A 24,227-nucleotide genomic window follows, 5' to 3' on the forward strand; every position below is an offset into this window, starting at 1 on the left:
CTCACCAGGACCCCCATGGATGGGGGCACCTGTGTAAGGTGCTGCTGACATTGGGGTCTCACTACGGCCCCTGTGGCTGGACCCATATGAAGGTGCACCCATGCATGTCCCAGCGGGATCTGGTGCCACTGGGATCTCCCTGGGACACCCACAGGTGGGGGCATCAGAGCCAGGCCCCACCGCTATGGGGGTCTCCCTGGCTGGGAGCTCTGGGCCTTGGGGCAGCAGCCCCTGTGGGTCTGTGTTGCTGAGATAGCCGTGGGTGGGGGCTCAGGACCCCAGAGGGTCCTCATGCTGCTGCTGCCAGTGCCATGGAGGTCACACTTATTCACAGAGGGGTTTGGCTGTCCTGAAGGCACAGGAGTGGGCGGGAGGGTGTGTGCCCGTGTATCAGGACAGCCAGGCTACTGAGGAACACAGACACAGTGCCAGGCTCTGCCGCCTGCCCTGACCTCCCTCAGGACCCAGCACTTGGCCAAGTGCCCACCCACATGGCCAGGCCCTTGTTCTTCCCACACCCCAAGGGTTTGTGGGGTGGAGGTTCCTGGGGGGAGCCACGGGGGCTGTGGGCGCTCCCCTGGGTGCTGGTCCCCACTGCCCATGTGGGGATCGAGCTGAGTGACAGCTCCCGCTGCCTGTCTTCATCGAGATCCCTTAGCAACTGCTGTGCAGCACCGCCCGGCAGAGCCGAGTGCCAGGTGATGGGCGCCCTGGCACACGTGTGCACACACAGGCATGCTCGCACTGGCGCAGGCAGACACAGCTCACCGGGCACACGCAGCTCACCCCCAGCTCCCACCTGGGCCACACCGAGCACCAGCACAGGCCCGGCGGCCTCTGCCCCAGCAGTGCCAGCGCCACGCATCACCTGGAGCTTTGGCAGCCTGAGGAGCTTGTGAATGAAACCAGGAGGTTCCCGAAACCGTGGCTGGGCTTGCTGAGCCGGCCTGAGCTGCTCCTGCCAGGAGCTATCTTGCTGGCGTGGTGAGCGTGGCCAGGGTGGTGCAGTGCCAAATGTCCCCAGGCCGCCAGTGGGCCTGGTGACCTCCAGGCCTGGGCAGGTGCCACAGTGTAGGTGCCTCGGTGTTGAGTCTTGGGGGGGGTCTCAGTTTGGGAGGAGCTCAGTGTGGGAGGAGAGCCACCCCATTTCTTCTCAGGGTCCCTTTGGCCATGTGGATGCTGCCCCAGTGCATGGAGGGGGACAAGGATGTTGATGGGCAGGGCCCCTGGTCCCACTCAGCACTGTGGGAGACCCAGTGCTGTGATGCCCATGGCAGGGCTGTGCCCCAGCCCCCATTCCCCATCCATACTGGTGGCACTGGGAGCCTAAGCCCCTGCCAGAGCCCTGCTGGGAAAGGGGGAGGGGTCCAGTGGAAGGGCCCGGAGGACCAAAAAAGCCTCTATTAATTATTCATCTGAAGTAGTGAAGTGAAGAAAACACAGCACGTGGAAAAGGGCTCTGGCTGCCTGGAGGTGGGAGTGGGGAGTGCTGGGGGGGCTGCAGGGGCTGGGGCACTCAGGTGCTGGGGTGCGGTGGCAGCGGCAGCGGTGGCATCCTGGGATGCTGCACACCTCTGGGAGGACCCACAGCACCGCGCTGCCACCATGGAAACGCCTTGGCTCGGCAAACCCATGGCAACACCCACCTCCACATGGAAACCCCCCGCTCATGGCAACGCACGCACCGCCGTCAGCACCCGCACAACGCTGTGCTCACCACGGGGGTCCCCCCCCCCCCCACGGCACACCCCTGTGCCAGGCCACAGAGGGATGCACCAACGGCTCTGGTGGGGATAAAGTCACCCGGGTGACAGAACACAGCCGCGGAACATCACGGAGTGCACTCACGTGCAGGTGTCAGCACCCACCAGGAGTTACTCCTGGAATGGGCACAGAGAGGGGGCTTGGCTGGGTTTTGCCACAACGGGATGTGGTGTCTGTGGTGGGATGTCTGAGGGGCACACCCAGGTGGATTCGCTCTCGGGAGGACGTGAGGCCATGAGCTGTCCAGGAGAGCCAGGGCACGGAGCAGCCCTGGTTCTCCACTCTTTCCATGCCACTCTGTCTCCTCCACCCTGTGCCTGACACACTGAGGATCAGCAGCTTTTGGCGTCAGAGTGGTGGGGAAAGCCTCCCACCTGCCATCCATGAGCACTGAGGGGCTGGAGAGCGTGCCCGGCGGGGCAAGGGACCCGCTTTGCCCGCCTTGGTTAATTTTTAACCGCGGCTTCCTGTGACAGAATGTCGCAACCGCAGAGCAGAGCCGGCATTCAATAAATCATCGCGCCGGGCTGGGAGCTGGGCTGGGGGAGTGGGGGGGCAGCGCCCAGCCGAGCGAGAGGGGGAGCCGATAAATAATTCATTAAATAAATAAACATGGTGAGAGTGCGGGGAGGAGGCAGGAGTGTAACCAAGAAAGGGCTCGGTGAACGCGGGCATGAAATATTCACCAGCCACACCTACCAGGCCCCAACGCGCTGAGCTCAGGGCTCCCGACCCGCCCGCGGGAGCCAGGTGCCGGCACGTGTCCAGCCAGACACGGCAAGAACATGCCAAAGGCATGCAGGGCGGATGGCCTGGGTCGGGGAGCAGGTAGCTGGCAGCGCTGGCACGGCCATGTGGAGATGAACTGTCCTGGCTCCTGCCAGCTTCTCCTGGCAGCGTTTGGGGCAGTACTCCACAGCCCCATGCCCGTGTTTGGGCACGGGTCTATCCTGCCAGGCTGGCACTCACACACACGTCGTGTGCCCACCAGCTCCCGGCCCTGCTCCTCCCTGCCCCTTCCCTTTTATATCCCATGTCAGTCGTTAAATTTGAATGAAGCCTCACGGATGGCTGCACTGCGCCAGTGCCTTGATGAGCACTGGGCGGGCATCGCCTCGGGGAGGGCACAGGGCCTGAGCCTTCCCATTTCCCAGGGAAAGGGGGGAAGACCCAGCTCTGGAGGAATCCTGGGGGACATCCTGGGGCAGGGCTTGGGCGTGCTGGCAGCATGGACACAGCCGTGCCACCAGCCACCCGGCCAACTCCCTGGTGAGCCACAGGTCCACACAGAACAGCCTCTTACCAGGGGGACCAGACACCCTACAGCGCAGAGGGACATAGGAGCGATTTGTTAATTAGCACCTCAGCGGCCCGAGTTAATTTATGTGGAGCTGGACTTTGTGCGCTTGCAGAGGAGAGTTAGTTGCCACCGCAGCTCCAGCCACCAGTGAGGGAGCAGCGGTGCCAGGCGGCAGCGCCAGGGCCGTCAGAGGAAATCAGCTTCCTCGTGGTGCCGCTGGATGAAGCCGTGCGTGGTTCCCAGCCCCACTGCCCGCCCACCCCGGCGCTGGGGCTGCTCCCGCTGCCCGGCGGGAGGAAGCGGCAGGGTTCCTGCCCTGGGCGCCCGACGCCTGCTTGCCGGAACCCTGGCTCCAGCAGGCTCCGCTGTGCCAAATCTCACCCGCCCTGCGTGTGTGGGCACCCAGAGGTGCCGGGTGGGAGGTGTGAGCCACCAGCTCCTCATGGTTCCCACGGCCAGCAGCCACGGTCCCAGTGGTGTTGCGGCATGCGGGTGATCCCAGGTAGAAACGGGTCACCACACGGTGCAGCACAGCCACGCACACTCCCACTTTAGCCCACCCTGGGCGCTGGTGTGGAGTGCCAGGCAGTGCCGCGGTCCCTTCGGTCCCCTGTGCCACATCCCTTGTCCCAGCAGCCCACACGCCGGCGGCGGAGGTTACCTGGCAGGAAGCGCCTGAGTCAGCAGCCGGCACCGGGTGACTCAGCCGGCTCCTCTCCTCTCCCCCCGCATGGCAAACCTCCCTCCTGGCCTCAAGATCACTCCAATATCATCAGCCCCGGCCTTGCTCCCAGCCCCTGCTGCTCTGACATGACCACGCCATGGATATGCTGGAGGGTGTGAGGGCCATGTCGGGTGCGAGGCTTGGGTAGGGCGGGCATGGCGGGGGCTGGCACGTGGCCCCACTGCAGCCACAGCTCCCTGGGAAAGCAACAAGGACACAGAGATGGGTTTGTGGCTGCCAGCCCCAGCACCCGGCTCCCCACTGGCCCTGGAACACGCCCTGCGCATCCTCGCCATGCCACTCTGGTGTCCCCTGTGAAGTGTCTGGTGGTGTCTAAATGATGTTAGTCTGATGAATGAGTGACAAGCAGCATCAATAGCTTGTTCCCACCACACATAGATCATGCCACAGTCAGCATCTGGCAGCACTGGCAGAGGTGGCAGTGAACTGGGAGGTGCCAGGCTCGGGGTGCTGGGGACAGATCCACAATATGCTGTGCTCTAGGTTGTCCGCATTCTCCTGCCCTGACCCTGCAGGTGATGATGCCAGGCAACCCGCAGTCCCTCAGACCCAAGTGAGGGCTGGGGATGGGCACAGCTTGTCTTAGAAAACACAGAAGCCATCCTAGGAACCCCCAGCTGACACTGAGCTTGGCAGTGTGGAGATGCTCTGGCTCTGCCCTGGCAATGGGGCACCAGCATTGCCCACCTGCCCTTCAGGAACAGCCCATCCCCATCCTGTGCCAGGCAGGGGCCATGAGTGACCGTCCCCAGGGAGAAGGGCAGAGTGACACAGCCCCCTGCCATGCTGTGCCCTTGGTGCTGGGCAGAAGCACAGGGAAACGAAGGAGCCAATAAGCTGGGGGGGCAGGGGGAGACTGGGGCTAAGCGTGCAGGCGCAGGAGATTTCAGGGCCTGAAATATTCATCAGGGCTGATGCGGCGCCTGCCGTCACGCCGGCCGTGAATGATGGCACGGGGGGGCTTCAATAATGCATCGCTTCAAAATGGCTCATGAGGAGGGCTGGGGGCACAGCAAAAATGGGGGTTCCCTCCACTGGCTGCAGTTGCCCCAGGCCTGTGCTGCTGCCCAGGTGATGCTGTGGTGCTGGGAGCTGGGTGCTGCTCAGGGGATAGAGCAGGAGGTGCTGGTGGCACCACCGAGGATAGCCAGGAGAGCACCAAGAGATGCTGGCAGGTGTGGGGTGCCCTGTGCTGCTGGCACCCACCACCCGAGGGGCTGGCAGAGGACCTTGGGTGGGTGCAGTGTCCCTGCAGCCTGGCAGTGTCCAGTTGCTCCATCTGGGCTAGGTGGAGTTCCATGCCTGGGTGTGAGCATGGCCCCATGGCCCCCATGCTGGGTGTTGCCGTCGCAGCCACTTTGTGCTCCTGTGCTCAATAATTCAGAGCATCGACCCGCCTGCTGCACTGCCTCTGGCCACAGGCTGGCCACACCAGCCAGTCCTCCTGCCAGCTGCTGGGGCTGGCCCATCCTGTCCGTGGGCTGGGACTGCAGGGACCCGAGGAGCTGCCCGTGGCAGAGCTCTGTGCCCAGTGGAGCCTGATGCTGGTCAGGCAGCACCAGGCTCTGCCGTGGCTAAGGAGCTCTTTGACAGGCAAGCTTGTTAGCAGCCTGAGGATCAAAGGAGCACTGGGCAGATTGGTGGATGTGGGGAGCAGGGCCCAAGACACTCCAGGGCTCCATCTCTGCCATCCCCACAGCAACCTGCCAGTGGACACATGCCCAGAGAGGCTGGATGGCAGCGCAGGTGGAGTGAGCCTGGTGACACCCTGGCACATAGCACCCAGCATCTACTCAGGCACCCTTGAGAGGTGCTGTCCTGGTGGGCACCTAACCCAGCCTCTGCCCTCACTGCCTGGAGACAGGGACACTGTGCTGGGGTGGTGACCCGTGTCATTTGCACCCACTCACTGAAGTTGTAATCATTCTCCCCAGGGATTCAGAGACTGTGCCAGCACAGGGACCATGCAGGCCCTCAGTCTGCAGCAGGTCCAAGCAGTGCTGGCGGCAAGGGCAGCTCCTGACCATTCCTGTTCTGGCACAGCAGGATTATTGTCCAGCAGGATTACATCATACTGGGGGTGCAACTCCAGCACGTGCAAGGGCACAGGCATGACAGGACAGATAGACACAGGCATGGACAAACAGCCACGCTGGCCCAGAATGGCGATGGCACAGGCAGCATCTGTGCCTACACCTCTGCATGTGCACACCCACCGGTGCCAGGCTGTCTCACACCCCAGTGACCTTCCATGCTACACCGGCTGCCACCCTGGGCCCTGGAGTGGACACAAACATCAATACCTGCTGCTCCCACCTGGCAGCTGGGACTGGCCAGCTGCTCGCCCAGCCCCCCGGGATGCAGGTGGGATGCGACAGCCCCTGCACGCCTGTGCCGCGCCAGCCCGGTGCCCGCACCCTCATTGCTATGGCAGGAGCGGGCTCGGTGCGTGCAGCTCCGGTTAATTAACCGGCGCGGGCCAGCTCCCTCCAAACCCCCGCTGAGTGTTTTGCTAAATTATAACCTTGACGATGCGCATCATCAGGCGGCTGATCGGGGAACAGCCGCTCCGGCCCCCCTGCCCTGTGCTCAGCACTGGTGTGGTGGTGTGGAGCTGCCCGGCCACGGTGGCATCACGCCGGGGCGGCATCATGAAGAGGTGGCATCCCTCAGAGTGCCCATGACTGCGGGGTAGTGAGGGAGCTGGTCCGAGGTGGGTGATGGGCTCTGTCCTTTGGCCTCAGAGTCCTGGGGAGCCTGTGTCCAGTCCATCGTGCCCAATGTCTGGCATCCCCAGTGCCCTGCTCCTCAGGGCTCAGCATGCGTGTCCCCTCAGCACACGTGTCCCCTCGGCATGTCGAGCCAGTGGCCCCGTTTCCATGGTGACACGGAGCCATTTCCCATCTCCGGGATGCTCTCGACAGCTCTCGGGTGGGCGCTGCTGCCGTTGCCCTTCGCTCACGGGAAACAGGCAGGGATGGGCCCCACTGCCCCGGGGGGCTGTGCTCCTCCCTTTCAGCCCTCGGGGCGGGGCACCGTGCCCCATGTCCCCTGTGTGTCCGGGGGCTACCCCGGGACGGCTGCAGTATCTGACCTTTACTCACGCTGGGGTGATGAGGGGTGTTTGGGGCACGCTGAGGCCCCTGTCACGGCAGGATTGGGTGGGGGGGCTCTGGCGGCGTGGCCAGGTGAGGGACCTGGTGCCAGGAGTGGAAACTGCTGGGTACACCACAGAGCTAAAGGGACCGTCCCCAGCAGGCTCATCCCGGTGCCATGCTGCATCCACGGTCCCTGTCCTGACAGTGAGCCAGGGAATGGGGTGGGCACGGCCATGCCGTGCTCCCCCCTCACTGCCTGCTGCGGCTCCCAACCCCTGGCATGACATGGTTCTTTATCCTGCTCTCCATCTCAGTGCTGCCTATTACCATTTCCCATCACTTGCTGTTCCAGGTGATAAATTTTCCTTCCCAGTTTCTGAAGGTTTAACTCCCACCCACCTGGGGCACCTGACATCCTCACCCCACACTCCTCCCCATGGCACCCCAGCATCCCAGCTGGTGTGGGTGGCACTGGGGGGGGGCACTGGGGGGGTAGGGGCAGTCCCAAGGCAGGGGGATGGCGAGACAGAAGGAATGGGCTAATGGAGCCCATTCCTTGAATAGATTCAATTTCTGCCGCGGCGGCTGCGGGGTGCGGAGCCATCAATTGGATTCAGGGGACGGGGAATCTGATTTGGAGCGGCCGCGCCATCAATTAGCCGTTATTGATGGCATTGCTCATTGGAAGTCGATGGGATTTGAAGCTGGTGGCAGCTCCTGCATACCAAACAACGCTGGCTCAAGGACAGGGCCCTGCTGTGGCCAGACCCTAGTACCCACCCCAGAGGTCCCACAGGGACCCCTTGACCTCGTCTGGGAATTCCTGAGGGTGTGGGGAAGGGGCAGTGCAATAGGCAGCCCCCCGAAATCCCTGCATGGGCTCCCGCAAGGCACAGCCCACCTACATCCCTGCACAGGGGTCCTGCAGGGCACAGTTGTCCCCCAGCATCTTTGTAAGGGGGTCCTTTGGGGGATGCCCCCACCCAGCATCCCCACATGGGGATCCCACCGGATACAACATCCCAGGATCCCTGCGTGGGGACTCTAAAAAGCATAGCCCCTCAGCATCCCCACATGGGGATCCCACAGGGCATGGTTGACCCCTGGAATCCCTGCCTGGGGATCCCACAGGGTACAGCCCCATATCATCCCTGCATGGGAGTCCCAAAAGTCACCATCACCCCTGACATCCCCACACACTGGTCCTACAGGCACCACTGCCCCCCAGCATCCCCACAGGCGGGTACTTTGGGGGATGCCCCACCCAGCATCCTACTCAGCGGTCCTTTGGGTATGATGTCCCCCACATGGTCTCACCCCCTCCTGGGGGGAGGGTCCCAGAGGACATGCCCCCCCTCTACGCTAGGCAGCCTCTGAGTCCCCCATGGGGATGGGGTTCCCCTCCCTGCAGGGCTGGGGTGCAGGGCGGGGGGCAGAACGGGGTGCAGGGTGCAGTGGGGGAAGGGCAGGCAGTGAAGTGGGGGGAGGGGAGCAGCACGGTCGATGCTTTCGCTCAGCCTCTTGCCAAGCAGCTTCTTTCTCCCAGAAGCCATAAAACCTGTCTGACGTGCCCGGCACCACTGCGGCAGGCGGCCGGCAACGCCTGCGCGGCGAGGGGCTGGGGGCCCCCGCTGCGGGCAGCCCCAGGGGGAGCTGGGCCCCTCTTGAGCCCCACAGGAGGGCAAGTTGGGGGCTGCACTCATGGGATGGGGGACCAAGAGCGTCAGGGAACTCTCCTGGCACTTGGCAGGCCTGGGGCATGTGGCTGCACCAGAGCCATGACTCTGACAGGGACCCAGCTGTGCCCATGGGATGGGTCCTCACAGCAGCCTGGGTGCCCCCTTGGGAAGGGGGAAACCCTGCAGGTCCCCACAACCCCCCACTTCAGGGGTGCATCTTACAGGGTGTGTAGCAGATGGAGAGATGGACAAAGAGTGGCTGCTTTGTGGACACCTCAACCACACCCAAAGGTGGCAAGAGGGACCAGGGTGCCTGGCTGGGGGCTTTGGGCGAGTGACCCCCAAGCCCACTGCCCCCTCACTCCCTGTCCCAGTGCTCATCCCACCGCCAGGTGTTAATTACCAGCAGCTTGTCTGTAATTAAAGCTCTCTGGTGACAGGAGCTGACGACTCAATATCAAACTGCTGCAATTAAGCCCTTGGCCATAAAGGCTGTGCAGGGAATGAGGGGCAGGGACCCCCCTGGAGGAGCCACCCTGGCACCAGAGCAGGGATGGGGGGCACAGGCAGGGGGACAGCGGGGGGCCGCACATCCGGGGCACAGCGATCTTGCAAATACTGTATTGCTCAGTCACTACCAGGGGTTAAAACCAAACCGAGGGCACGGAGGAAGGCGTCTTCCCAGAAGACAGATCAGTCTGTCCTCGCTGGAGGAGGACACGGCAGCGGCGGATGCCGCCATCGGAGCGGCTGCCCCGCTCGGGGGTTGGGGGTCCCTGGGCCCCAGGGGTGGGGGCCCGTGGGGAAAGGCACAAGATGAGGTGACGGCCGTGGGGTGGAGCAGGCGTTCGCTGAGGGGACCCCAGCACCAGGTCAGGTGTTCGGTGGGACAGTGCTGGGTTGTGGCAATCCCAGCGCATGGTGATGCCGACTCGTGGCAATCCTGATGTGCGGCGATGCCAGTGGCAAGCGATGGCCCTGAGAGGGAGAGAGCACCGTCCAGGGATGCTTCAGGGCAGCAGGCACCCACTCACCCATTGCCCCGGAGCCCCCGCTGCCCCTCACCTTCCAGCCCGGAGCTCCCGGCCCCAGCTCGGTTTTGCGGAGGTCCAGCAGGCGGGTCATGGCCTGGGGCTGCCCCACGGGCTTGGGGGTGTTGGCTGTGAGGAAGAGTCTGGAAACGGCGTTGGGGCAGAGGAGCCCATCCCCCCGCCACGGGCAGCGCCGGCGTCAGATCCAGAGCAGGGCCAGGAGCAGGAGCGCCAGGCACGGGTTGCAGGGCTGTGATGGGACCGCGGTATCCCGGGCAGGCACCACATCTGCCAGGGAAGAAGCAGCGGTCAGGGCGAGCCGGTCCCCGGCCTCCCAGCCCCGCCCCCGTACTCACTCTCGGGGCCCCCACGCCCTCGGGGCTGCGAATTGGGCACCTCTGTCACCGGCTCTGGCGCTGAAAAAAACCCCGCCGTTATCAGGGATCGGCTCCCCTGGGTTACGTGGAGTCGCCCCCGAGGCTCCGGTAACCCCCAGTGGGGACTGGTCTGCCCCGGGGGCGGAGGAGCCCCCGAGTTTTGGGGCACAGCCCCCCCAGCCGGACTCACTGGTGCCTCGGCAGCAGACGGTGACGCGCAGCTTCAGGCATCGCCCGGCGCTCTCGGGGCTGGGGACGGCTGGGCAGGGGGGGTCAGCGGGGACCGTCCGGCGCGGCCCCCCCGGGACCCCCCGACGGCGGCTGCGCGCGGGCCAGGGGCGCCCCCTCCCGGCGGAACGCGGGGACGGCGCCCCCGCCCCGGAGCACCCAGCGCCCACCCTGCACCCCGAACTGGGGGGATCCCGACCCCTCGTGCCCGCACCCCGGGGCATCCAGACACAACCTGCACCCCACCTCCCCACACACCCCCCACCCCAAGGCATCCAGACCCCACCCATGCGCCCCGATCCCCTTGTTCCCCCCTCCACGGGCATCCAGAAACCCCATTAACCCCGATCCACTTGTGCCGCCCTCTAGGGGCATCCAGAACCCCTCTGCACCCCACACTCCCATGAATCCTCCAACCCAGGGCATCTAGACACTCTCTGCATCCCTATTCCCTAGTGACCCCACCCTTGAGACATCCAGAGCCCCCTTAACTCAGCCCTGGCATCACCCAGAATCCCCGTGTTCCTCTTAACCTCAGTGACATCCTCGATGTACTCTGACCCCCCCACCCCATACGCCCTAAACGTGCTTCCATGGAGACCCTGGTGACACCCAACCTTGGGGAACTGCACTCAAGACCCTGACATGTTCTGACCTCAGGGCCTGCACTAAATGCCCCAACGTGCGGTGACCCCAGTGCAGTCCCCATGGCATCCCGAGGGGACTCACAGATGTAGTAGTAGGTCTCCCCCGGCTGGAACTCAAAGCCGAGTGAGAAGGGGGTGAAACGCTGGATCTTCTCGGAGAAGCGGACGGGCCCGAAGGGCGCCCGGGGCCGGTTGCACTCCCAGCGCTTGAAGGCGCCGGGGGTCTCGTAGCAGCCGCGATAGCCCTCCCGGTCCACCATGAAGAGTGTGAAGGTCTCTGCCCGGCCGGCGGGCACTGCCCCGTCGTAGTGCGGGCAGTAGATGTCCAGGTAGTCATTGATGGCCACTTGGATGGAGTAGTCGTCCCGCAGGAACCTGGTGAGCAGGACGAGCCGGGAAGCTGGGGGTCCATTGGGAGGGGTGCCCTGCTGCCTCCTGCCCCAGGAGAGCAGGGAGCTGGGCTTTTCCCAAAATCACCGACCGGACACCGCCCGCGCCACGCAGCCAGGCATCAGCTCAGATTAGCTGCAGGCCGCTGGAGCTGAATGGGCTTGGCCACCACGGTCGGGGGGGTTTCTACAGCCACGCTGTCCAGGCACAAAGCCCCTCGCCCCAGGCACCCGCCTCACCGCTGATCGGACATGACACGCCAGTGGGGGGGCCCTGCAGCGGGACGCTCCTGCTCCGGCACCGTGCTGGTAGGGGGTGGCAGCCGGGGCAGGGGGCACGGGGCGGGCAGGAGATGGGGCCCAGCCCAGGTACTGGAGCAGCATTGGGGATGCCGTGAGCTCATGGTTGTGCCGACAGCAAGTGCGGCCAGGCCAGGGTGGAGCAACTGTGCAGGCACACACACGTGCACACACATGAACGTGCACATGCGTGTGCACACGCTTGGTCCTGAGCGTCTGGGACAGGAGATGGAAAAGAGGGGCTGGCAGGCAAACCTTGGCCCCCAAGTTGGCCCCGGTGCAGCCGGTGTTCAGAGATGGTGCAGAGTCCCGGCAAAGACCAGAACATTAATCACCAGGATGGCAGCACTGGCAAGGGGGGGGCTTGAACCCCCGACACCCCACTCAGGCTGGGGGCTCCCCGAGGGCAGGATGGAGCACAGACTCCTGCTGACTCAGAGCATCCCACGGGCGACGCCGGCTGGGACGGGCCTGGGCAGGGCTAAGGGCTGGGGGGACGGGGTCCTGCCTGACCCAGCAGAGGGGCACACAGAGTCCCTCTTCTTGGGGCATGCATGAGTGGTGGGGTCTCACCTATCCCATCTGCAGGACAGGAACAAGGCAGCATCTGTACCCCAGCCCTGCCCATCGTGTGCCCGTCTGGCCCAGTCCAGTGGCCCCAGAGCACAGAACCTCCATGGGGGAGGCCCCATGATCCTGACCCTGCCCCCTGCTCCCTGAGGAGCCCCAAGCTGGCTAATACCTAAAATGGAGGAGGTTGGGAAGAGGGATGGAGGCAGAACCTGGCCTGCTGGTGATGGCAAAGCTCCCCGGCAGCACCAGTGGCAGGGTGTGGGCTGGAGTGATCCCCACCACGGGGGACACCCACCATGGAAACCCACAGCCCCAAGAGTGCCACCCATGAGCTTGATGCCACAAGAGGATGCCCACAGTTCAGTGCTACCAAGGGCATTCAGGCTCAGCACAGGTGGGTACCACCGGGAAATTGGTAGCACCAGGACTGCCCACCAGGTTGGTGCCATCAGGGACTTGATGCCACCACGAGCACCCACTGGCTTGGGGGCAACCAGGGCTGCCCACTGGTGTGGGAACACCCAGAGCTTGGTGTCACTGAGGGAGACTCACAAGCTGGATGCCACACGGGGCTCAGTGCCACCAGCAGTGACTGGGGCTAAGCACCACCCAGGTATGCTTGCTGTCCCGATGGCACCCAAGGATGCCCAGTGACTCGGTGTCACCGGGGGTGCTCAGCGGCTCGGGGCTCGGTACAGCTGGGGCACTCACCAGCTCTGTACTGCCCAGGGCTCGGTACCATCGGGGGTACCCGCTGGCTCGGTGCTACTCAGAGCTCAGCACCCCTAAGGATTCTCACCCGCTCGACAACGCCCAGGGCTGCCCGGTGGCTCCGGTACCACCGCGTCTCGGTACCATCGGAAGGTACCACCCGAGGCTCGGTGCCGGTGGGGATGCCCGGGGGCTCGGCACACTGGGGGACGCTCGCCAGCTCAGCATTTACCTGGGGGCTCGATGCTGTCGGGGATGCCCGGGGGCTCGGTCCCCCACCGGGAGGTGCTCCCCGTCTCAGTCTTGCCCATGGGCGCCTGGTGGCCCGGTGGCCGGCAGCCCCGCCCCCCCGGAGCCCACCGCCCGCCGCCCCTCCCGTCCCGTCCCGTCCCGTCCCGTCCCGTCCCGTCCCGTCCCGTCCCGTCCCGTCCCGTCCCGTCGCGGCGGCGCGGGCCCGGGGCTTGGTGGGGCCCGGCGCTCGGCGGGCCCGGGGCGTACAAAGGCGGCGGGGCCGGCGGGGGCGGCGGCGGTACCTGGGGTTGCTGCCGTTCCAGTGGACGCCGTGGCGGAAGCCGCGCACCGGCGGCGCCCAGAGCAGCGGCGCCCAGAGCAGGAGCCCGAGCAGCGGCGCGGGGCGCATGGCTCCGCCGGCGGCGGGGGGCGGCGGGGGGCCGCGGGCGGGGCGGCCCGGCGGGGCTCGGCACGGCCCGGCCCGCCCCGACAACTTCGGGCCAATCCCGCCGCGCCGCCGCCCGGCAACTTCACCGACTGCCATTAACCCTTGGCGGGCGGCACCGGCACCCACCGGCACCGGCATCGAGACCGGCACCGGCACCGAGACCGGTAACTCTCCACCGGCCGGTACTGCCGGCATCCAGCGGCACCAGGACCGGCACCAGCAGCCACGCCCCAGTCCGGCACGCCCTGGTACCGCCAACATCCGCCGACACCGAGACCGGTATCCCTGGTACTCCCCGGTACCTCTCCCGGTCCGACACCGACTCGGTACTGTGAATATCTACTGGCACCGGGACCAACACTGCCCGGGCATCTGGGATCAGCATCCCCGGCAACGGAATCCCTGGCAGCAGCACCGACCAACACCTCTGGCATCCATCGGCACCGCCCCTGGGACCGGCAGCTCCGGCCCAATCCAGCTCCCTGATAAACCCCACCCCAACCCAGCACCGGCACCAGCAGCACTGGGTGCCCCCTGCACCCACCTCCCGCCATTGTTGGGCATCAGCATTCATCGGTACCGGCAGCAGCTGGGCCCTGCGGGGCCGGGGATGGGGAGATCCGTCCATGCACATGGGGCAGATCTCACACACGTGTGTGCCTGGGCCCACCAGGCAGCTCCTGCCCACGTGTGTCTGTGCCCAGCAGCAGCTCTTGCACATGTGTACCCATGCACACAGGACGGTTCTTGCACACGCATGTGCCCATGTTGGTGGCAGGTGCTGCCCATACGTCCCTGCCCACCAGGGACATGTGTGTGTGTCTGTTCTCAGAGCAGCCCCTGTAGACATGTGTGCTCATGTGTGACAGCTCCTGCTCACGTGTGACACCAAGCCTATGGGGCAGCTCTTGAACATGCATGTGCCCATAGGTGAAGCAGCTCCTACCCATGTGTATGTCGGTGTAACAGTCTTGCAAATTCATATGTCCATGTGCGTGGCAGCCCCTTTTCACACATGTCCCTGCCCACAGAGCAGCCCCTGCACACGCATGTGTTCCTGTGTTCAGTGCAGCCTCTGCACACATTCATGTTCCATGCCCACCAGGCAGCTCTTGTACACCTGTGTGCCCAAGTGTGTGATGGCTCATGCTCACATGTGTTCCTGCCCACATCTGTGCCCACACAGAGCAACTCTTGCACACCTGTGGCCATGTGTGAGGCTGCTCATGTTCAGCTGTGGGTCCCTGTCCTCAGAGCAGCTCCTGCACACACATGTGATGAGCACAGAGGGCAGCTCTTGCACACACATGTACCTGTGGTCTTGCAGGCAGCTTGCACATGTGTTCCTGCCCAGAAAACAGCTCCTGCACAAACATGTGTATGGGCAGCTCCTGCCTGAGCACACGCCCATGCACACAGGACAGCTCCTGCACACGTGTGTGTCCAAACTCATAGGGCAGCTCCTACACACATATATGCCCATGTGTGGGGCAGCTCCTGCCAATGTGTCCTGCTGCCCAGAAGGCAGTTCCTGCACACGTATGTGCCCGTGTTTGTGACTTCTCCCCATGAGAGTGCCTGAGCCCACAGGGCAGCTCCTGCACACGTGTGTGTGTTTGTGGCAGCCTCTCTTCACTCATGTGTCCATGCACAGAGGGCAGCTCTTGCACACTTACACACCTCTGTCCACCAGGCAGATCTTCACACACACACACACACACACACACACACACACACACACACACACACACACCTACCTGTGCCCATAAAGCAGCTCTTACACACACACGTGCCCACACAGACTGAGCGGCTCTTGCACATGCCTGTGCCCATGTTTGTGGAAACCCTTTGTCCACGCGTGTCTGTGAACACTGAGGAGCCCCTGTATACATGTTACTGCCCAGGATACAGCTCTTGCACACGCGTGTGCCCCTACGTGTGGCAGTTGCTGCCCATGCACGTCCCTGCCCACAGGCAGCGCTCACACACGCGTGTGCACAGACCCCCAGAGCGGCCCTCGCACACACACGTGCCCACGCGCGTGTCGCCCCGTGTCCCCTCGCCCCGCCCCGTGCCCACGTGGCCCCCCGGGACCCCGCCCCTCGGTGCAGCTTCGCGCAGTCCCCGCCAGAGGGCGGTGTCGCTCGAGCGCCCTTTCCGGCGCGGGGCCTGCCGGGAGTTGTAGTTCCGCCCCGCTCCCCCCGGTGCCGGTCGCGGTGCCCCGGTCCGGGTGCGGCGGAGGCAGCGCAGAGGCGGCTCACAGCCCCTTTATTGACGTGGCGAGAACAAAAGCGGGCGGCGGAGCCCGGCTTTCCCCGCGGATCCAGTGCTGCGCATTCCCTGCCCGCGGCTCAGGCCTCTGGTGGGGCCGGGGCGGGCCTGAGAAGGGAAGGGGGGGCGATGGGGTGAGGGTGGGGTCCGTGTAACTTCCCCCTGCAGCTCCCTCCGTCCCCTGCTCTGGATCCCCACCCTGACCCCCTCCTTTCTCCTTTCCCGCCCTATTTCTCCTGGCTACCCCCTCTCCCCACCTCCACGCTCCCCTCTGGCCTCTGCAGGCCGCCACCCTGGCACCCCACAGCGCACCCTCAGCCCCTACAAACCCCCCCTGGACCTCCCAGCGCTGTCCTGCTCCCCGTGCTCACCTGGCAGGAATCACGGTGACATAGGGGTGCCCAGGGGGGGGCTCGCTGCGGGGCAGTGAAGGGCCCGGGGGGTCCGAGGGCAGCGGCCGCTGCGGTGGGGGGGGCTTGGCTGGACCTGGGGGCTGCAAGGGCATGGCGGTGTCAAGGCTCGGTCATGAGCTGAGCCCTTGATGGGCTCAGGGGTGGGAACTGGCCTCCTGCCCCACACGCAGGTGCTGCCGCTGTTACCTGAGTGCTCAGCAGCACAGGGTCCGCAGGCAGCGGGCGTGTGGGGGGGGGTGGCCTGTCCGAGGGGGGGGCCTGGGCAGAGAGAGAGGGACAGTGAGACAGCAGGGGGACAAGTGGGGGAGCACGGGAACCAGCCTCCTGCTGGGCAGGAGGGGTTCTGGGGACACCCGTGGCACAGAAGTCCCCAAGAGCTGGAGCGCAGCCAGACATGCAGGGGGTCTAAGGTGGGCTGAGGGACACCCCTCCCCCCCACCTGGACGTTACCTTGGGCACAGGGTCCGGCGGGAGAGGCCGGGAGGGCGGATCAGGCCGGGCTGAGCCGAGGGCAGCCGGCTGCGGAGAGAGGGAGAGGGGGACAAGCCATGCAGCATGCGGAGACCCCCCTCCCGCCAGGCAGAGACAGAGATCCCCCCTCAGTGCACAGCTCTGGGGCCCAGCTCTGGCTGGGATAGGCATCAATCCCAATGAGCAGCGGTCATGCCAAGTGTCCGTGCCAGGCTGCTCTGGGTGCCAAGGAGTGGGATCCCACACGTAGGATGCTCTGAGCTGGCACCCTAGGACCAGAGTGAACTCGGCACCCACTGACCCCAGCACCCCAATCCTCACCTTGCTGCCATGCATGACCTGCAGCTCCGTGGCTTGATGCCACTGTGGGGGCCGGGGACGTGCAGGGGGACCTTGGTTGCTGCCCGACCGGGGCTCTGGCTGTGAGATCCTGCAGGGAAGATGCAGGATGAGACCCTGCTCGCTCTGGGCACTCAGGGGACCCCGTATGGCGACCGAGCGACACCAACACCAGCAGAAGCCCAAGAGAAACGAACCCCTCGGCGCTGGAAGATGCGACACCCCGCACCCCGGGGCTGCCCCACGCCCCACAGGCACTGCCAGGGGAAGAGCGCAGCACCGGAGGCCTTGCGAAGCAGGACGGCTCGGGGACAGCCCCACGCCCGGACGCCGGCGGTGACGTTACCCGCTCCAGCCGTCTGCGGCTCCGGGACCCAGGAACCGCACCCGGGTCTCAGCACTGTGGGGAGAAGAGTGGGGGGGCTCAGCCCGGGGCTGGGGGGCAGTGGCGAGAGGAGCCGCGGGGATGTGGGGCGATGGTGCATGACGGGGCTGTGACCTGCGCTGGGGATGCACACGCACACGGATGGTCACTCTGCGGGGACACGTGTGCACAGCGCCCGGGCGGCCAACACGGGGAACACGCGTGCGTGTGTGTGCACAGGCACACACCCCGCTGCTACACACACGTGCTCACATGCAGGCGGCTCTGGTACACGCATGCAGAATTCAGTGTGCCACTTGTATGCCACAACACACACATGCAGAGGGTTGTGTGCCACCTGCGTGTCACACCACACATGTGAGGCGAGTGTGTCACCTGTGTGTCACGGCGCACGCATGCAGAGGTGAACGTGGCACCCATGTGCCACTGGTGCGCCTCGGCACACATGCAGAGGCGTGCGTGCCAACACCCACATGCCCTCCACATACCCCCGATGGGCCCCCCACGTGCCCCCCGTCCCCGGTACCTGTACTGGCAGGAGGTGCCCTTGCCAAGCTGGCAGAGGTGCTTGTGCAGGCCGGCACGGCGGGCACGGCACAGCCCCAGCGCCAGCGCCAGCCCCAGCAGCGCGCTCAGCAGCAGGGCCGTGGGCAGGGCGCTTCCCCCTGCGGGAGAGCAGCACGTCAGCCCCCGCCGTGCCCATCACCCCCCCGACACCCGCACAAAGCCCCATTCTCTGCGCTCGCCTCGTCTCTCACCTCGCTCAAGGCCAGCAGGGCCGCTGTCCTGGCTGCCTCCCACGCCGGGGCTGTCACAGGTTGGGGGGGCCCAGCCCCGCTCACAGTGGCAGTGCCCATGGTTGTTGCACACCTGGGTGGGTGATACCAGCTGAACTCAGCCCCTGAGAGGCAGGTTCTCACTGCCAGCACCCGCTCCTCAGCCGCACGCTTACCCCATGCCCATGGCATTTGCTCTGGCACTGCTGGTAATCCAGCATGGAGACGTCCTGGCAGTGGTGCTGGAGGCACATCTGTGGGGGATGAGGTGTCAGCACTGGGAGACCCCTCCCGGTCCCTTCCCAGTTACATCACTGCTCACCTTCCCAGGGCCACAGGCAGTGCCAGGCAGCACCATGGCTGCATCGGTCACATCCTCGTCCCCGGGCAGGGGGGTCCCCTGGCAGGACCCTTCTGGTCTCTCCCCACGGGTGCTGCCACGCTGGCACTGCAACATCCCACAGCTGGTGTCCCTGCAAGGACAGATGCGTCAGAGCAGTGGGCACAGCAAGGGGGACATGGAGAAGGATGGGGACCTCACTCACTGCTGGGTGCAAGTGACATAGGAACCGTTGGGGAGCTGCCCACAGTGCCCATGTTCATCCCCTCTTGTGTTCAGGGCTGCCATGCAGGAGCTGGAGACAGGACTGGCACCTGCAGTGGGGGCAGAGACCCTCAGCACCCCTACCTAGCCCTGAGCACCCCAGCCCGGCCATGCTGTACCTGGCCCCAACAGCTGCTGGCACTGTCCCTCGTAGGTGGCACAGGCCCCGCTGTAGCAGCGTGCCTGCCCGCCAGCACAGGGCTGCCCGTCCTGCAGGAACGTGTCAGGGGGGCAACGCGGTGAGACCCCATCACAGAACTCGGGCAGGTCGCACTCGCCCAGCGGCTCCCGACACATGTGTCCGGCATGGTGCAGCTGTGGGGGGACAGTCAGATCAACGGGGTGAGTGGGGAACTCACCCACCACGGGGAATCGTTGGTGTGCCCATGGCACGGGTGCCCATCCCCACACACCTGGCAGTCTTGGCAGCAGGTGTCCCCAGTGGCACACATGGCCCCTGGCATCAGCTGGCAAGAGCTGCTGTTGCAGCAAGGATCGGAGCACTCCTGTGGTGGGGGAGCTGCGGTCAGCGGGTGCCACCAGCACCTACCACTGGGCACTGGAAACCACCCTGCCAGCCCCAGACACCCCTGGGCAGGGCCATGGAGAAAGGGGGTGGCTTTAGGCCTGCCCAGAGCCCCCCGTACCAAACTGAGGCCGCAGTCACATTCCTCGCCCAGCTCTACAAAGTGGTTCCCACAGGTGGGGCTCCCGGTCAGGAGCTGGGGCTCGGGGACGTTGGAGAGGCACCAGCCCTGGCCCTGCTGCAGGTTGTGCTCCAGGTCCTGCCGGCTGCAGTTGCTGAAGCTTAAGCCAGGGGTCAACCTGCAGAGCCAGACAGGGGCCCATGAGGTGGAGAGGGGGCTTGGCCCCAGCCCCCCTCCGAAGGCCTGCCTGCCACCCTCACCCTGTAGGCGGTGCCATGATGCAGCCACGGTCATGCTGGAGGTCGCCGCAGTCGCAGAGACGCCGGGTGCTGTCGTGGCGCATGCCCAGGTTGTGCCCCAGCTGATGGGCCACGGTGGAGGCGATGACCAGGACACTGACGGAGTGGTCCTGTGGGACAGGAGGGTCAGGGAGGGCAGGTGATGGGAGGACAGGGTGGGGGGACAGAGGTACTGACCATGCTGACCCCCCCGGAACGTGTGGGGGAACACATGGAGGCTTGAGTCGACATCCCCACTGCGACATCATCGAAGTGGGCACCCCTGGGGAGAGAGCACAGGGGGTTGGGGGGCTGCCGTGGCCGTGTTCCCTGTCCCCACTTTGTCCCCCACTCACGTCAGGAGCTGGGCATTGTCGTGGGGCAGCCGGGGCAGCAGTTCCTCCTGGCGCCAGCGCAGGAACCGCTCCAGCACGGCCCGGGCGCTGCTGCCCACCGCGATCTTGTCACCCTCGCTCCAGACCTCCACCGCCAGCAGGGCCACCCGAACTCCCAGTGGGCGGAAGAACTGGGGGAGCACAGAGGGGTCAGAACCCCCCCAGCACGGCAGTGGCAAGGGCACAGCCGGACACTGGGCTGGGATGGACAGACCCAACGGTGACTCACCCCATCCACCTGGTTGGCAATTTCCAGGGTCCGGGTGTGAACACGCTGTAGGCTGGGGTAATTCTGGAACTGGGGAAACAGGGAGAGGGCTCAGAGGGGTAGTTGTGGGAAGGGCAGCCCCTCTTCTGGGGACATTGCCTAGCACTCACCGCAGTGTGGTCCACCACCATCACCAGCTCCACAAAGCGCTGCTCTGCCGCTGCCCGCTTGCCCTGGGGACAGAGAAGGGTCAGAGTACTGATACAGGGACACTCTCTGTAGGGCAAGACTCCTGGGTGACCTACCCTCTGTGGCCAGAGGGGCTCTGTTGCCTGTGCCCCAGGGCAGGGGCCCTGCCCACAGCTCTGTGGCTCCAGCCGGACCACCCGAAGGTGGGATGCCACGTGTTGCCCTGGGAGGCTGCTGGTGTCTGGCTCCAGCGTGTAGCTCCTGGTGTCTGACAGCCAGAGGTGGCCACTGGGGAAGGACAGAGGAGCTGGGATATGGAGCCTATCCCATCATCAGCACAGTGGGAGTGGGCTCACGAACTACTGGGCTTGGGGGCTCACCTGAGTCCAGCGCAGGCACAGAGGTTGGCCCAGGAGCCGGAGACGCCCTCTACCGTCCCCTGGTAGCAGCAGTGCTCCTGCAGCAGAGAAGTGGGCTCAGGACCCAGCCCCAGGCTGGGGTCCCCCTGGGGAACAGGGACAGCTTGGAGACACCACAGGTGACAGCCATGCCTGAGGCCATACCTGCTCGCTGGGCTCCTGGATCACCCGTGTGCCGTCGGGCAGATAATAGAGCAGCGCGCCGGTGCCCTGCACCAGCTCCCTGCCAGAGACTCGTGTCACCCCACAGCAGGGTCTCCCTGCTCACCCTGCCCTGAGCACACCCTGGCAGGGAGGGGGAACCCACCACCTCCCACCGTACCGTGGGTGCACCCTGGGGCCGCCACCCCACCTGTGCCATGGATGGAGACAAGGAATAAGGGACCCCCACTCTAAGTGCACCATGGATAGAGACAGAGCCCCAGGGTCCCAGGAAGATCCCCACCCTGCATGGGTCCAGGAGCTCCATCCCATGCCCTGCTATTGTCCCCAGAAGCACGGACTCACCAGTTCTGCTCCAGCTCCAGCAGCAGCCGCATCCCCTCCAGCTCCAGCAGGACTCTCAGGCGGGCGGGGAACCCCCCCTGCCACAGGCCGCAGTTAAGGGGGTACCCCCTGACCCAAGCTGCCCCATCCCCACCCACCCTCAAACGCACCGGGACCCGCCTGGCTCTGGCGCGTGCCCGGAGGGAGAGGTCGGAAGGGATGCCCTGCCCACCCCGCAGGAAGCGTCCCTCCCTCCCGGGCTCATTGTGTCGGGGAAAGGGGGGTTGGACCGAGCGGGGCCCCCACCCCGTTCCCCCCGCTTTTCCTGCCCGGCGCAGCGCGGCGGAAGCATCGGAGAGACTCCCAACGGCCGCGGGGTGGGCCGGGCCCTTCCGCCCCCGCCGGGAGGGGCGCGGGGTGGATACCCCGACCCTCCCAGCATCAGGAGGGGAAGGGGGATTTGCTGAGGGCCCCCTCCCCACAGCTTCTGCGACGCCAAGGGTTCTGGGTGCTGGGAACCCTGGGGACGTGGCGCCAGCGCACCGCATGTGCTGCACTGAAAAGAGGGCAGGGGGAGGTGGCAGGGGGCAGGCAGCCCCTACAACACTGTCACAAGTGTAGGGGACCCCAGGGATGTGGGCGAGGGCTCACCTGGGTCGCTTCTGCCAAGCTGAGTATCCGGTTATCCCACAGGACCCACGGGGTCACAGACCAGGAGTGTCCTAATTCTTCACTCTGCTGCTGTGAGCTGTCACCTGCACAGGGCCCGGGGCCGCCGTGTCACCACTGCGTCACTCACCACAGCCCAGACCCCCGTCGTCATTCACCACATCCCAGACCCCCACGGTCACCCATCACATCCTGGACCCCCAGCCTGCACCCTGGACTCTCCTGGTCACCGATCGAAATCTGGTCACCCATGGCATTAAAAGCCTCCTGCTGTCACCCGCTGCAGCCCACCATGGCAGGTGGGAAGCATTAACAGGGACCCCCACATTCACCTCACAGCAGCCAAGGGCACGGCTCCCAGCAGAGCCTATGGGGAACCCCCCCTGTTTCGGGGGTGCAAGAGGACGGGATGGGCTCTTTGGCCAAGCCTTGCATCACCTCGGCCGGCTGCCCAGTACAACCAGCACAGACACTGGGCAGGGCTGGGAGCCCGCCTCGGCTGACTCCAAGCCACCCCTCCCGCCAGCTTTTGGGGAACCCCTGCCCGCTCGGGGCCTGGGGGATGCCGAAGGGGGTTTGGAGGAGGCACGCAAACCCCGTTCCCCACGGCCCCACCAGCCCGGGGAGCGCCGGGTCCCGGCGGCTGGACAGAACCGCGGTCCCGTGGAGCACCGAGGGTCCCAGGGAGGGATCCCCGCACACCCCGGGCAGGGGTCACCGCGCGTCCGGAGGGGAGCACCGAGCGTACCGGGAGGACACACCGGACATCCTGGGGAGGGGGCAACGAGCTTCCACAGAGGCTACGACTCCCGATCCTATCCCGGTCCTCCCGGGCCGCTCCCCGTGGGTATCCCCGCGATGCCCCGACCGGGGGCGAGCCGCGGTCCCCACCGACCCTTCCCTCTCGGGACCCCAGTTCCCCGCTCACCTGCAGCGCTGTCGGTGACAGCGGCGAGCAGCAGCCCCGCGGCGAGGAGCAGCCGCGGCCCCATCGCCCCCATGGCCCCCCCGGGCCGCGCTGCCTCGCCGCGGCCGACCCCGCCGGCTCCCGTCGCGCATGGCCCCGGCACCGGCACCGGCATCGACCCCGCCCGGCCCGGCCCGGGGGCGGAACTTCCCTGCCCGCCCCCTCGCCCCGTTCCGCTCCTCCTGCACCGCCCAGGCCGGGGCGGGGCGGGGCGGGGGCGGCTCCCTGTGCGCCGAGAGGGGCTGGTGTTGGCCGGGGTACCGCTGCTGAGAACCAGGTGGTGCCTGCAGCAGGCGGGACCCCTCCTCATCCCGAGGCTCCTGCCCTCATCACCCCGTAGGGTGGAGACCCCCTCCTTCACCTCCCAGGAGAGCAGAGGCACCCACCGTCACCATCTCGTGCTCTGGAGGCTTCTCCTTCGTCATCCTGTACACTGAGGACCCCTACCTTCACCACTCCGGATGGCAGAGCCCCCTGCCTCCATCCCCCAGGGCAGAAGAGACCCCCACATCACAACAGAGACACCCCACTGTCACCATCCTGTACTCCAGACACCCCTGTCTTTATCTCCTTGTGCAATGGAGACCCCCACCTTCATCATCCCAGACAGTGGAGACCCCCACCCTCATTACCCAGACACCACACAGTCCCACCTTCACCTGTTCACACACTGAAGACCCCCCACTTCCATCCCCCCTACACCCCCTTTCAATGTGCTGGCAGATGCACCCCACAGACCCCACTTCATGCCATGCAGCTTTCGTTGCTGGGACCCCCTCCTTGCTGCTGTCCTGGAGGAGGCTGGGATCTGCTGGACCACCAGCAAGACACAGACTCCCAGCCCCCTCCAGCACCGCTTGCAGGCTGAGACACTGCAGGAGTCATGCTGGATCCCATTCTCCATTACTGGGCACAGGAAGATGATCCAAGCAAGGCTTTATGGCAATCCCATCTGGGTCACCAAAATGTTGTCCTGAAATGGGTTCCTTCTCCTGGTGTGCAAGAGACCAATCCCACTCAGAGCCAAGGGATTTGATTTATTTTCAGTTCTGAGCCAGGGGTCAATCCCCAGTGTAACCCCCTATGAGCAAACTGTTCACTATTTCTACACTTTAGCAAACAAGTATTAAACATTCATGGTCTGCAAGTTACACAGTTCCTCATTAATTAGTATTAATTAGTATTTTCT

At 65.3% G+C, this 24,227-nt stretch overlaps 2 protein-coding genes across 6 annotated transcripts; both read right to left on the bottom strand.

Annotated features, from left to right (window-relative positions):
• Positions 1–9,150: 9,150 nt before the first annotated feature.
• Positions 9,151–13,482, bottom strand: EFNA4 (ephrin A4). The gene is made up of 6 exons (XM_066206862.1): positions 13,376–13,482; positions 10,952–11,244; positions 10,185–10,253; positions 9,974–10,033; positions 9,652–9,905; positions 9,151–9,564 (listed from the first exon to the last, which is right to left on the bottom strand). The coding sequence occupies exons 1-5, from the start codon at positions 13,480–13,482 to the stop codon at positions 9,817–9,819; spliced, it is 618 nt and encodes a 205-aa protein (XP_066062959.1). The 3' UTR covers positions 9,151–9,564; positions 9,652–9,816.
• A 1,842-nt stretch (positions 13,483–15,324) lies between these two features.
• Positions 15,325–23,182, bottom strand: ADAM15 (ADAM metallopeptidase domain 15). Of its 5 annotated transcripts, XM_066206757.1 has the most exons (25): positions 23,000–23,182; positions 22,054–22,157; positions 21,424–21,500; positions 21,061–21,139; positions 20,878–20,954; positions 20,614–20,785; positions 20,479–20,541; positions 20,330–20,398; positions 20,062–20,231; positions 19,904–19,988; positions 19,688–19,836; positions 19,428–19,605; positions 19,194–19,286; positions 18,900–19,095; positions 18,722–18,830; positions 18,499–18,649; positions 18,353–18,430; positions 18,159–18,270; positions 17,927–18,065; positions 17,362–17,415; positions 16,998–17,106; positions 16,656–16,724; positions 16,392–16,463; positions 16,164–16,285; positions 15,325–15,900 (listed from the first exon to the last, which is right to left on the bottom strand). In XM_066206757.1, exons 1-25 carry the CDS (start codon positions 23,151–23,153, stop codon positions 15,873–15,875), a joined length of 2,709 nt encoding a protein of 902 aa, XP_066062854.1. In that variant the 5' UTR covers positions 23,154–23,182; the 3' UTR covers positions 15,325–15,872. The 5 variants fall into 5 exon arrangements, with proteins under 5 accessions (XP_066062854.1, XP_066062855.1, XP_066062856.1 ...); XM_066206758.1 differs by lacking the exon at positions 17,362–17,415; XM_066206759.1 differs by lacking the exon at positions 16,656–16,724.
• Positions 23,183–24,227: the final 1,045 nt, after the last annotated feature.

This window comes from Chamaea fasciata, unplaced genomic scaffold (assembly GCF_029207755.1).
Source record: "Chamaea fasciata isolate MVZ Bird 193981 ecotype frontalis unplaced genomic scaffold, bChaFas1.0.hap1 SCAF_31, whole genome shotgun sequence".
Taxonomy (NCBI): Eukaryota; Metazoa; Chordata; class Aves; order Passeriformes; family Sylviidae; genus Chamaea; species Chamaea fasciata.

Coding starts and splice junctions, on each gene's coding strand:
- ADAM15 (XM_066206757.1), bottom strand. CDS start 23,153: ATGCCGGTGCCGGTGCCGGGGCCATGCGCGACGGGAGCCGGCGGGGTC. Junction 19,096..19,193: donor CCTGCTGCCAAGACTGCCAG/GTGTGTGGGGAT, acceptor GTCCCCCCACAG/CTGCACCATGCCGGACACAT. Junction 18,066..18,158: donor CCCTGCTGGCCTTGAGCGAG/GTGAGAGACGAG, acceptor GCTCTCCCGCAG/GGGGAAGCGCCCTGCCCACG.
- EFNA4 (XM_066206862.1), bottom strand. CDS start 13,482: ATGCGCCCCGCGCCGCTGCTCGGGCTCCTGCTCTGGGCGCCGCTGCTC. Junction 10,034..10,184: donor CGTCTGCTGCCGAGGCACCA/GTGAGTCCGGCT, acceptor GGTTTTTTTCAG/CGCCAGAGCCGGTGACAGAG. Junction 9,906..9,973: donor AGGGCGTGGGGGCCCCGAGA/GTGAGTACGGGG, acceptor CTTCCCTGGCAG/ATGTGGTGCCTGCCCGGGAT.